The 14,263-nt window shown below is 47.3% G+C and overlaps 1 protein-coding gene across 1 annotated transcript in view; it reads left to right on the forward strand.

Annotated features, from left to right (window-relative positions):
* The window catches only part of myo10l3 (myosin X, like 3), a 159,101-nt gene that overhangs the window by 21,763 nt on the left and 123,075 nt on the right, over positions 1-14,263 (forward strand). The window contains exon 3 of the mRNA XM_029702003.1: positions 12,599-12,757. Coding sequence (XP_029557863.1) covers positions 12,599-12,757 — 159 coding nt within the window. The remainder of the gene's footprint in view (positions 1-12,598; positions 12,758-14,263) is intronic.

A 14,263-nucleotide genomic window follows, 5' to 3' on the forward strand; every position in this document is an offset into this window, starting at 1 on the left:
ATGGGACTGGCTCCACCTACAGTAGATAGATAGTTAGTTACAGTCATGGGACTGGCTCCACCTACAGTAGATAGATAGTTAGTTACAGTCATGGGACTGGCTCCACCTACAGTAGATAGATAGTTAGTTACAGTCATGGGACTGGCTCCACCTACAGTAGATAGATAGTTAGTTAGTTAGTTAGGTACAGTCATGGGACTGGCTCCACCCACAGTAGATAGTTAGTTAGTTAGTTAGTTAGTTACAGTCATGGGACCGGCTCCACCTACAGTAGATAGTTAGTTAGTTAGTTACAGTCATGGGACTGGCTCCACCTATAGTAGATAGTTAGTTAGTTAGTTAGTTACAGTCATGGGACTGGCTCCACCTACAGTAGATAGTTAGTTAGTTAGTTACAGTCATGGGACTGGCTCCACCTACAGTAGATAGTTAGTTAGTTACAGTCATGGGACTGGCTCCACCTACAGTAGATAGATAGTTAGTTACAGTCATGGGACTGGCTCCACCTACAGTAGATAGTTAGTTAGTTACAGTCATGGGACTGGCTCCACCTACAGTAGATAGATAGTTAGTTAGTTAGTTACAGTCATGGGACTGGCTCCACCTACAGTAGATAGTTAGTTAGTTACAGTCATGGGACCGGCTCCACCTACAGTAGATAGTTAGTTAGTTAGTTACAGTCATGGGACCGGCTCCACCTACAGTAGATAGATAGATAGTTAGTTAGTTACAGTCATGGGACTGGCTCCACCTACAGTAGATAGTTAGTTAGTTAGTTAGTTAGTTACAGTTATGGGACTGGCTCCACCTACAGTAGATAGTTAGTTAGTTACAGTCATGGGACGGGCTCCACCTACAGTAGATAGTTAGTTACAGTCATGGGACTGGCTCCACCTACAGTAGATAGTTAGTTAGTTACAGTCATGGGACTGGCTCCACCTACAGTAGATAGATAGTTAGTTACAGTCATGGGACTAGCTCCACCTACAGTAGATAGTTAGTTAGTTAGTTAGTTACAGTCATGGGACTGGCTCCACCTACAGTAGATAGTTAGTTAGTTAGTTACAGTCATGGGACTGGCTCCACCTACAGTAGATAGATAGTTAGTTAGTTACAGTCATGGGACCGGCTCCACCTACAGTAGATAGTTAGTAAGTTACAGTCATGGGACCGGCTCCACCTACAGTAGATAGTTAGTAAGTTACAGTCATGGGACCGGCTCCACCTACAGTAGATAGATAGATAGTTAGTTAGTTACAGTCATGGGACTGGCTCCACCTACAGTAGATAGTTAGTTAGAGTCATGGGACTGGCTCCACCTACAGTAGATAGTTAGTTAGTTACAGTCATGGGACCGGCTCCACCTACAGTAGTTAGTTAGTTAGTTACAGTCATGGGACTGGCTCCACCTACAGTAGATAGTTAGTTAGTTTGTTACAGTCATGGGACTGGCTCCACCTACAGTAGATAGTTAGTTAGTTACAGTCATGGGACTAGCTCCACCTACAGTAGTTAGTTAGTTAGTTAGTTAGTTAGTTAGTTACAGTCATGGGACTGGCTCCACCTACAGTAGATAGTTAGTTAGTTAGTTACAGTCATGGGACTGGCTCCACCTACAGTAGATAGATAGATAGTTAGTTACAGTCATGGGACTGGCTCCACCTACAGTAGATAGTTAGTTAGTTAGTTACAGTCATGGGACTGGCTCCACCTACAGTAGATAGATAGTTAGTTACAGTCATGGGACTGGCTCCACCTACAGTAGTTAGTTAGTTAGTTAGTTACAGTCATGGGACTGGCTCCACTTACAGTAGATAGTTAGTTAGTTAGTTACAGTCATGGGACTGGCTCCACCTACAGTAGATAGTTAGTTAGTTACAGTCATGGGACCGGCTCCACCTACAGTAGATAGATAGTTAGTTACAGTCATGGGACTGGCTCCACCTACAGTAGATAGTTAGTTAGTTACAGTCATGGGACTGGCTCCACCTACAGTAGATAGTTAGTTAGTTACAGTCATGGGACCGGCTCCACCTACAGTAGTTAGTTAGTTAGTTAGTTACAGTCATGGGACCGGCTCCACCTACAGTAGTTAGTTAGTTAGTTACAGTCATGGGACTGGCTCCACCTACAGTAGATAGTTAGTTACAGTCATGGGACTGGCTCCACCTACAGTAGATAGTTAGTTAGTTACAGTCATGGGACTGGCTCCACCTACAGTAGATAGTTAGTTAGTTACAGACATGGGACCGGCTCCACCTACAGTAGATAGTTAGTTAGTTAGTTACAGTCATGGGACCGGCTCCACCTACAGTAGATAGTTAGCTAGTTACATTCATGGGACTGGCTCCACCTACAGTAGATAGTTAGTTAGTTACAGTCATGGGACCGGCTCCACCTACAGTAGATAGTTAGTTAGTTACAGTCATGGGACCGGCTCCACCTACAGTAGATAGATAGTTAGTTACAGTCATGGGACTGGCTCCACCTACAGTAGATAGTTAGTTAGTTACAGTCATGGGACTGGCTCCACCTACAGTAGATAGATAGTTAGTTACAGTCATGGGACTAGCTCCACCTACAGTAGATAGTTAGTTAGTTAGTTAGTTACAGTCATGGGACTGGCTCCACCTACAGTAGATAGTTAGTTAGTTAGTTACAGTCATGGGACTGGCTCCACCTACAGTAGATAGATAGTTAGTTAGTTACAGTCATGGGACCGGCTCCACCTACAGTAGATAGTTAGTAAGTTACAGTCATGGGACCGGCTCCACCTACAGTAGATAGTTAGTAAGTTACAGTCATGGGACCGGCTCCACCTACAGTAGATAGATAGATAGTTAGTTAGTTACAGTCATGGGACTGGCTCCACCTACAGTAGATAGTTAGTTAGAGTCATGGGACTGGCTCCACCTACAGTAGATAGTTAGTTAGTTAGTTAGTTACAGTCATGGGACCGGCTCCACCTACAGTAGTTAGTTAGTTAGTTACAGTCATGGGACTGGCTCCACCTACAGTAGATAGTTAGTTAGTTTGTTACAGTCATGGGACTGGCTCCACCTACAGTAGATAGTTAGTTAGTTACAGTCATGGGACTAGCTCCACCTACAGTAGTTAGTTAGTTAGTTAGTTAGTTACAGTCATGGGACTGGCTCCACCTACAGTAGATAGTTAGTTAGTTAGTTACAGTCATGGGACTGGCTCCACCTACAGTAGATAGATAGATAGTTAGTTACAGTCATGGGACTGGCTCCACTTACAGTAGATAGTTAGTTAGTTACAGTCATGGGACTGGCTCCACCTACAGTAGATAGTTAGTTAGTTACAGTCATGGGACCGGCTCCACCTACAGTAGATAGATAGTTAGTTACAGTCATGGGACTGGCTCCACCTACAGTAGATAGTTAGTTAGTTACAGTCATGGGACTGGCTCCACCTACAGTAGATAGTTAGTTAGTTACAGTCATGGGACCGGCTCCACCTACAGTAGTTAGTTAGTTAGTTACAGTCATGGGACTGGCTCCACCTACAGTAGATAGTTAGTTACAGTCATGGGACTGGCTCCACCTACAGTAGATAGTTAGTTACAGTCATGGGACTGGCTCCACCTACAGTAGATAGTTAGTTAGTTACAGTCATGGGACTGGCTCCACCTACAGTAGATAGTTAGTTAGTTACAGACATGGGACCGGCTCCACCTACAGTAGATAGTTAGTTAGTTAGTTACAGTCATGGGACCGGCTCCACCTACAGTAGATAGTTAGCTAGTTACATTCATGGGACTGGCTCCACCTACAGTAAATAGTTAGTTAGTTACAGTCATGGGACCGGCTCCACCTACAGTAGATAGTTAGTTAGTTACAGTCATGGGACCGGCTCCACCTACAGTAGATAGTTAGTTAGTTACAGTCATGGGACCGGCTCCACCTACAGTAGATGGTTAGTTAGTTACAGTCATGGGACCGGCTCCACCTACAGTAGATGGTTAGTTAGTTACAGTCATGGGACCGGCTCCACCTACAGTAGATGGTTAGTTAGTTACAGTCATGGGACCGGCTCCACCTACAGTAGATGGTTAGTTAGTTACAGTCATGGGACCGGCTCCACCTACAGTAGATAGATAGTTAGTTACAGTCATGGGACCGGCTCCACCTACAGTAGATAGATAGTTAGTTACAGTCATTGGACCGGCTCCACCTACAGTAGATAGATAGTTAGTTACAGTCATAGGACCGGCTCCACCTACAGTAGATAGATAGTTAGTTACAGTCATGGGACCGGCTCCACCTACAGTAGATAGATAGTTAGTTACAGTCATTGGACCGGCTCCACCTACAGTAGATAGTTAGTTAGTTAGTTACAGTCATGGGACCGGCTCCACCTACAGTAGATAGTTAGTTAGTTACAGTCATGGGACCGGCTCCACCTACAGTAGATAGTTAGTTAGTTACAGTCATGGGACCGGCTCCACCTACAGTAGATAGTTAGTTAGTTACAGTCATGGGACCGGCTCCACCTACAGTAGATAGTTAGTTAGTTACAGTCATGGGACTGGCTCCACCTACAGTAGATAGTTAGTTACAGTCATGGGACTGGCTCCACCTACAGTAGATAGTTAGTTAGTTACAGTCATGGGACCAGCTCCACCTACAGTAGATAGTTTTAGTTAGTTAGTTAGTTAGTTAGTTAGTTACTGTCATGGGTTAAGGTTAGGGGATATAATTGCCCATCATATTATTGTTGCTTCATTTGACATTATGTTCATTTAACAGACTTAGAGTATTAAGTGAGTGTATATATACTGGTCCCCCAGTCCTGTCTGTTCCAGCGACGGTGGGTTTGTGTCCATAGGTGACTTTGTCGCCGGTGATGTCTGGTGAGGACCTGCCTTACAACAGACCTACAAGCCCTCAGTCCAGCCTCTCTCAGCCTATTGAGGACAGTCTGAGCTCTGATGGAGGGATTGTGCGTTCCTGGTGTAACTCGGGCAGTTGTTGTTGCAATCCTGTACCTGTCCCGCAGGTGTGATGTTCGGATGTACCGATCCTGTGCAGGTGTTGTTACACGTGGTCTGCCACTGCGAGGACGATCAGCTGTCCGTCCTGTCTCCCTGAGGCGCTGTCTTAGGCGTCTCACAGTGCGGACATTGCAATTTATTTCCCTGGCCACATCTGCAGTGCTCATGCCTCCTTGCAGCATTCTTAAGGCTCATTCACGCAGATGAGCAGGGACCCTGGGCATCTTTCTTTTGGTGTTTTTCAGAGTCAGTAGAAAGGCTCCTTAGTGTCCTAAGTTTTCATAACTGTGACCTTAATTGCCTACCGTCTGTAAGCTGTTAGTGTCTTAATAACCGTTCCACAGGTCCATGTTCATTAATTGTTTATGGTTCATTGAACAAAGCATGGGAAACGGTGTTAAAAACCCTTTACAATGAAGATCTGTGAAGTTATTGGGATTTTTACAAATTATCTTTGAAAGACAGGGTCCTGAAAAAGGCACGTTTCTTTTTTTCCCTGAGTTTAGCAGTAGCACAATGACTGGAATTCTATGGGAACAGCTAGCATGGTAGTGTGTGTGTGTGTTTGTTTTGGGGGTCTGTGTGTTAATGTCTGTTTTTTTTGTTTGTGTGTGTTGAAGTCTAATGTGTGTCTGTTGTAATTAAATTCAATGGTTTTATTTGCATGGGAAACATATATGTTAACATAAACAAATCAAGTGAAATAACAATCACAAATGAACAGTTAACATTAAAACCTTTTACTGCAGTGGGTTAAATCAGAATCACAGTGTTTTTTTCAGCAAATCTACTTTGAAACGGAAGTACACACCTCGAACACGGTTATGGGCTTAAAGAAGAAGACACCTGGACCATGTCAGATATACAGTTTAAATGTATTACATTTGGAGTTTGCATCACAATATTACACTTTATATACATTAGTATAGCAAAATCATTTGACATAGAAACACTGCATTTTCGGCTGTCTTTTTTACTAATTATGAAAAATATAACATTTCCACCCATGAGGACACTTATTTAACAGGTCAGTTTAGAACAAATTCTTATTTACAATGACGACCTACCAAAAGGTCTCCTGCGGGGACAGGGGCCTGGGAGTAAAAATACAACATACAATATAAATATAGGACAAAAGACACATCACGACAAGAGAGACAACACAACAATACATAAAGAGAGACCTAAGACAACAACACAGCATGGTAGCAGCACAGCATGGTAGCAGCACAGCATGGTAGCAGCACAGCATGGTAGCAGCACAGCTGGTAGCAGCACAGCATGGTAGGAGCACAGCATGGTAGCAGCACAGCATGGTAGCAGCACAGCTGGTAGCAGCACAGCATGGTAGGAGCACAGCATGGTAGCAGCACAGCATGGTAGCAGCACAGCATGGTAGCAGCACAGCTGGTAGCAACACAGCATGGTAGCAACACAGCATGGCAGCAACACAGCTGGTAGCAGCACAGCATGGTAGCAACACAGCATGGCAGCAACACAGCATGGTAGCAGCACAGCTGGTAGCAGCACAGCATGGTAGCAGCACAGCATGGTAGCAGCACAGCATGGTAGAAGCACAGCATGGTAGAAGCACAGCATGGCAGCAACACAGCATGGTAGCAGCACAGCTGGTAGCAGCACAGCATGGTAGCAGCACAGCATGGTAGCAGCACAGCATGGTAGCAACACAGCATGGTAGCAACACAGCATGGTAGCAGCACAGCATGGCAGCAACACAGCATGGCAGCAGCACAGCATGGCAGCAACACAGCATGGTAGCAGAACAAAACATGGTTAAAAACATTATTGGGCCCAGACAACAGCACAAAGGGCAAGAAGGTAGAGACAACAATACATCACACAAAGCAGCCACAACTGTCAGTAAGAGTGTCCATGATTGAGTCTTTGAATGAAGAGATTGAGAAGGTAATTTGACTGCAGGAAAGGGCTATACACACATGTTAAATTATTAACTATATACAAAAACAACAAACTCAGAAATTAGTGTATCGGCCCAGACCTATACAGGCCGTCGGTCTATACGCTCTAAATAAAATATAAAATAGCCTAGAAATGAAGATAAAATAGCTCAGACTTATTCAACTACTCACACCTTACAGAACTAGCTGGCTCCACTAGGGCCTGTTCAGCTCCGCTAGGGCCTGTTCAGGAGGCTGGCTCCACTAGGGCCTGTTCAGCTCAGCTAGGGCCTGTTCAGCTCAGCTAGGGCCTGTTCAGCTCAGCTAGGGCCTGTTCAGCTCAGCTAGGGCCTGTTCAGCTCCGCTAGGGCCTGTTCGGGAGGCTGGCCCCGCTAGGGCCTGTTCAGGAGGCTGGCCCCGCTAGGGCCTGTTCAGGAGGCTGGCCCCGCTAGGGCCTGTTCAGGAGGCTGGCCCCGCTAGGGCCTGTTCAGGAGGCTGGCCCCGCTAGGGCCTGTTCAGCCCCGCTAGGGCCTGTTCAGCCCCGCTAGGGCCTGTTCAGCTCCGCTAGGGCCTGTTCAGGAGGATGGCTCCGCTAGGGCCTGTTCAGCTCCGCTAGGGCCTGTTCAGCCCCGCTAGGGCCTGTTCAGCCCCGCTAGGGCCTGTTCAGGAGGCTGGCCCCGCTAGGGCCTGTTCAGCTCCGCTAGGGCCTGTTCAGGAGGCTGGCTCTGCTAGGGCCTGTTCAGCCCCGCTAGGGCCTGTTCAGGAGGCTGTCCCCGCTAGGGCCTGTTCAGGAGGCTGGCCCCGCTAGGGCCTGTTCAGGAGGCTGGCCCCGCTAGGGCCTGTTCAGCCCCGCTAGGGCCTGTTCAGCTCCGCTAGGGCCTGTTCAGGAGGCTGGCTCCGCTAGGGCCTGTTCAGGAGGCTGAGTGCAATGTCTTTCAGGGTGGTCTTGTACAGGTGTGTACCTGGTCGTAGAGCGGTCCAAATCCAGTATGGGGTGATGAGCCAGGTAAACATTGGGTTTTGAAGCACAGTCACAGGAAATTCTTGCATTCACTCGCTGTATAGTGGCAGGATGAAAGTATTTTTGCGTTAGCAGGGTGGAGATGACCACTCGTGTGTGTGTGTTAGGGGAAAGTGGAAGAAACGTTTTCAATCCCTTGGGTGCTGTGGCCACCCTTTCCTAGTCGGCCCTCTGACAGCAGCTTTAAGGGCCTATTGTTTGGGCACAATAGTTTTACCACTCTGTTTCCTCATTCATGTATTTCCCATTTCAGTCTATAAAGGAGTACAATCTGTGGCTTGTGTGTGTCCTCAGTGGGGGTTATTGGGGGTTCGGTGGGGGTCTGATGGTTCCTATCTTGTCTGTCCTGCCTGTAGTCTGGGTCTGCAGAGGTCCCGTGTGGCTCAGTTGGTAGAGCATGGTGTTTGCAACGCCAGGGTTGTGGGTTCGATTCCCACGGGGGACCAGTACGGAGAAGGAAATAAAAATGTATGAAATGAAAATGTAATGTATGTATTCACTACTGTAAGTTGCTCTGGATAAGAGCGTCTGCTAAATGACTAAAATGTTTTTAAAAAATGATGTAAAAATACAGAGGGCTGTTCTGTTGACTTATCTTGGAGGATGGCCAGATCTCATGAGTTCTTCTTTGTCACATCTCAGCTTTTACCCATCCTCCTTCAGCTGGGCTGTTTTTTTCCCCCCTCCCAGAGTGCAGATATTCATCTCCATCTGTCCGTGTCTGGTTGAGGGGGTGTTGTTGTGCTGGTGGAGGTCTACCATCTCCAGCTGGCTGGGATGTGAATGCTTCTTGTTTTTCCGTAGTGTTAATTATGTGCAGAGTGCCTTGGTCATCCTCTCTTTCAGATGTATGTCTGGATCGTTTTAGTGATTTCACCATAGTGAAGGCTCAGGATTTTCTGGGTCTCTCTGTTTTTTTGGTTCGATAGGTTTCTCTCAATTTCTTTCTTAGGTTTTTGTGTTCTTCGTCAAACCATTTGTCATTGTTGTTAATTTTCTTAGGTTGTCTGCTTGACATTTTTGAGGATTTGATAGGGAAATGCATTCGGGAAGTATTCGGACCCCTTGACCTTTTCCACATTTTGTTAGGTTACAGCCTAATAAAAAAAATGTATTAAATACTTTTTTCCCCCTCATCAACCTACACACAATACCCCATAATAACAAAGCAAGACAGGTTTTTAGATTTGTAGTTTTTTGCAAATGTAGTAAAAATGAACATACTTTATTGACATAAGTATTCAGACCCTTTGCTATGAGACTCTAAATTGAGCTCAGGTTGCATCCTGTTTCCATTGATCATCCTTGAGTAGTTTCTACAACTTGATTAGATTCAACTTGTAGTAAATTCAATTGATTGGTCAGGGAGGTGACCAATAACCCAATGGTCACTCTGACAGAGGTCCAGAGTTCCTCTGTGGAGATGATTGTCCTTCTGGAAGGTTCTCCCATCTCTGCAGCACTCCACCAATCAGGCCTTTATAGTAGAGTGGCCAGACGGAAGCCACTCCTCAGTAAAAGACACATGAGAGACCGCTTGGAGTTTGCAAAAAGGTACCTAAAGGACTCTGACCATGAGAAACAAGATTCTCTGGTCTCATGAAACCAAGAATGAACTCTTTGGCCTGAATGCCAAGCGTCACCTTGATGAAAACCTGCTCCAGACTGGGGCGAAGGTTCACCTTCTAACAGGACAACGACCCTAAGCACACAGCCAAGACAATGCAGGAGTCGCTTCGGGACAAGTCTCTAAATGTCCTTGAGTGGCCCAGCCAGAGCCCGGACTTGAACCCGATCGAACATCTCTGGAGAGACCTGAAAATAGCTGTGCAACGACACTCCCCATCCAACCAGACAGAGCTTGAGAGGATCTGCAGAGAAGAATGGGAGAAACTCCCCAAATACATGTGTGCCAAGCTTGTCGACCAAGATTTTTTGTTGTCGGACACAGCCCTAGTGTGTGCACGTTTTGTGTTCTGTATTCAGTTTGACGTCTCCTGCAGGGCTCCATTGATTTCCCCCATACAGCTGGGTCTGTCTGCTCTCCCTGCCCCTCACATGCATATTCATTAGCTCCATGCTAAACAAAGCTCCGTCGTGGTTTCTTCATACTCACAGCACCCAGCAGCCTCTCACGCTGCCTCAGATACCTACAGCCACACTGTATGGTAGTGGAGATGTTTCCATCAGAACCCCGAGGGGTTGTTCATCTGTTGCTGCCTCAGATACCTACAGCTACACTGTATGGTAGTGGAGATGTTTCCCTGAGTGGTTTGTTCATCTGTTGCTGCCTCAGATACCTACAGCTACACTGTATGGTAGTGGAGATGTTTCCATCAGATCCCTGAGGCGTTTTTCATCTGTTGCTGCCTCCAGATACCTACAGCTACACTGTATGGTAGTGGAGATGTTTCCATCAGATCCCTGAGGCGTTTTTCATCTGTTGCTGCCTCTATTGTCCTGACTCCCCACCTAGCCGCTATTGTCATGGATAACACAATGATAACACATTTCCTGATTTATTACATTTATGTAAGTGTTGTGTTGGGCACACCATTACTGTAACTGATGTTACTGACTACTGATAGTTTCCACTTTTTCTTTCCTATTTGTCAAACCTTTCTACTCCTCGACTCTAAGTTCAGGATATTGTCCAGTTCCTTAACTGTGTAGCATAACGTTGGACACCAACTCATTAACAAAGATCTGAACTATTTTATTTAACCTTTTATTTAACAAAGGCAAGTCAGTTAAGAAGAAATTCTTATATTACAATGACGGTCTACCCCTGCCAAACCCGGACGACGCTGGGCCAATTGTGCACTGCCCTATGGGACGCCCAATCACGTCCGGTTGTGATACAGCCTGGAATCGAACCAGGGTGTCTGTAGTGACGTCATTACAGAAATGTATAGCTCTCTACTTTTATTCTCTCTCTGTCCATCTTGGAATCCAGTCTTCTACCAGTTCCACTGGCTGACCGGGTAAAGAGTTTGTCCAGGGAATATACCAAGGCTGATGTACAAGACCGCCCGTGCTGCGCGTACACTCTGGAGACAGGCCGAGGAGAGAGTTGGACAGGGAGGCTGAGGAGAGAGTTGGACAGGGAGGGAAGGGAGGCTGAGGAGAGAGTTGGACAGGGAGGCCGAGGAGAGAGTTGGACAGGGAGGGAAGGGAGGCTGAGGAGAGAGTTGGACAGGGAGGGAAGGGAGGCTGAGGAGAGAGTTGGACAGGGAGGGAAGGGAGGCTGAGGAGAGAGTTGGACAGGGAGGGACAGGGAGGCCGAGGAGAGAGTAGGACAGGGAGGGACAGGGAGGCCGAGGAGAGAGTTGGACAGGGAGGGAAGGGAGGCTGAGGAGAGAGTTGGACAGGGAGGGAAGGGAGGCTGAGGAGAGAGTTGGACAGGGAGGGACAGGGAGGCCGAGGAGAGAGTTGGACAGGGAGGCCGAGGAGAGAGTTGGACAGGGAGGCCGAGGAGAGAGTTGGACAGGGAGGGAAGGGAGGCTGAGGAGAGAGTTGGACAGGGAGGCTGAGGAGAGAGTTGGACAGGGAGGCTGAGGAGAGAGTTGGACAGGGAGGCTGAGGAGGGAGTTGGACAGGGAGGCTGAGGAGAGAGTTGGACAGGGAGGCTGAGGAGAGAGTTGGACAGGGAGGGACAGGGAGGCTGAGGAGAGAGTTGGACAGGGAGGGACAGGGAGGCCGAGGAGAGAGTTGGACAGGGAGGGAAGGGAGGCTGAGGAGAGAGTTGGACAGGGAGGGAAGGGAGGCTGAGGAGAGAGTTGGACAGGGAGGCCGAGGAGAGAGTTGGACAGGGAGGGAAGGGAGGCTGAGGAGAGAGTTGGACAGGGAGGGAAGGGAGGCTGAGAAGAGAGTTGGACAGGGAGGGACAGGGAGGCCGAGGAGAGAGTTGGACAGGGAGGGAAGGGAGGCTGAGGAGAGAGTTGGACAGGGAGGGAAGGGAGGCTGAGGAGAGAGTTGGACAGGGAGGGAAGGGAGGCTGTGGAGAGAGTTGGACAGGGAGGGACAGGGAGGCCGAGGAGAGAGTTGGACAGGGAGGGAAGGGAGGCTGAGGAGAGAGTTGGACAGGGAGGGAAGGGAGGCTGAGGAGAGAGTTGGACAGGGAGGGAAGGGAGGCTGAGGAGAGAGTTGGACAGGGAGGGAAGGGAGGCTGAGGAGAGAGTTGGACAGGGAGGCTGAGGAGAGAGTTGGACAGGGTGGGAAGGGAAGCTGAGGAGAGAGTTGGACAGGGAGGGAAGGGAACCTGAGGAGAGCGTTGGGAAGGGAGGCTGAGGAGAGAGTTGGGAAGGGAGGCTGAGGAGAGAGTTGGACAGGGAGGGAAGGGAACCTGAGGAGAGAGTTGGACAGGGAGGGAAGGGAGGGAGGACTTGTCTCGTGATGGACCTGCAGCAGTAAAGCTAACTACCTGTTCTATCTCAGGTGATGTACCTGCAGCAGTAAAGCTAACTACCTGTTGTCTCTCTGTATCTCAGGTGATGGACCTGCAGCAGTAAAGCTAACTACCTGTTCTATCTCAGGTGATGGACCTGCAGCAGTAAAGCTAACTACCTGGTGTCTCTCTGTATCTCAGGTGATGTACCTGCAGCAGTAAAGCTAACTACCTGTTGTCTCTCTGTATCTCAGGTGATGTGCTTGCAGCAGGGGGAGCTGAGCAGAGACAAGGTGTTTCCTATGCACCCCACCAGTATTAATGGAGTAGAGGACATGTCTACTCTGGCAGAACTACATGAAGCTGCCATCATGTACAACCTTTACCTGCGCTACCAGAAGGACTGCATCTATGTAAGACACTGTTATAGTCTAACCCTACCAGACATTATCTACTGTAGGTAAGACACTGTTATAGTCTAACCCTACCAGACATTATCTACTGTATGTAAGACACTGTTATAGTCTAACCCTACCAGACATTATCTACTGTATGTAAGACACTGTTATAGTCCAACCCTACCAGACAGACATTATCTACTGTATGTAAGACACTGTTATAGTCCAACCCTACCAGACATTATCTACTGTATGTAAGACACTGTTATAGTCTAACCCTACCAGACAGACATTATCTACTGTATGTAAGACACTGTTATAGTCCAACCCTACCAGACATTATCTACTGTATGTAAGACACTGTTATAGTCTAACCCTACCAGACAGACATTATCTACTGTATTTAAGACACTGTTATAGTCCAACCCTACCAGACATTATCTACTGTATGTAAGACACAGTTATAGTCTAACCCTACCAGACAGACATTATCTACTGTATGTAAGACACTGTTATGGTCTAACCCTACCAGACATTATCTACTGTATGTAAGACACTGTTATAGTCTAACCCTACCAGACATTATCTACTGTAGGTAAGACACTGTTATGGTCTAACCCTACCAGACATTATCTACTGTATTTAAGACACTGTTATAGTCCAACCCTACCAGACATTATCTACTGTATGTAAGACACTGTTATAGTCTAACCCTACCAGACAGACATTATCTACTGTATGTAAGACACTGTTATAGTCTAACCCTACCAGACATTATCTACTGTATTTAAGACACTGTTATAGTCCAACCCTACCAGACATTATCTACTGTATGTAAGACACTGTTAAAGTCCAACCCTACCAGACATTATCTACTGTATGTAAGACACTGTTATAGTCCAACCCTACCAGACAGACATTATCTACTGTATGTAAGACACTGTTATAGTCCAACCCTACCAGACATTATCTACTGTATGTAAGACACTGTTATAGTCCAACCCTACCAGACAGACATTATCTACTGTATGTAAGACACTGTTATAGTCCAACCCTACCAGACAGACATTATCTGCGTACTGTATACTGGTTCAGGTAATCTATATAATAACAATTATAGGGGGCGTCCTGAGTGGTGCAGTGGTCTAAGGCATCGCATCGCTAGCTGTGCCACTAGAGAACCTGGTTAGAGTCCAGGCTCTGTCGCAGCCGGCCGCGACCGGGAGACCCATGGGGCAGCGTACGATTTGGCCCCAGCGTCGTCCGGTTGAGGAGAGGGTTTTGCCGGCAGGGATGTCCTTGTCCCGTCGCTTTTTAGCGACTCCTGTGGTGGGCCGGGCGTAGTGCACTCTGACACGGTCCTCCAGGTGTACGGTGTTTCCTCCGACACATTGGTGCGGCTGGCGTCCGGGTTAAGTGGGGCGTTGTGTCAAGAAGCAGTGCGGCTTGGTTGTGTTTTGGAGGACGCACGGCTCTCGACATTCGCCTCTCCCGAGTCCGTACGGGAGTTGCAGCAATGAG

Source organism: Salmo trutta, chromosome 20 (assembly GCF_901001165.1).
Source record: "Salmo trutta chromosome 20, fSalTru1.1, whole genome shotgun sequence".
Taxonomy (NCBI): domain Eukaryota; kingdom Metazoa; phylum Chordata; class Actinopteri; order Salmoniformes; family Salmonidae; genus Salmo; species Salmo trutta.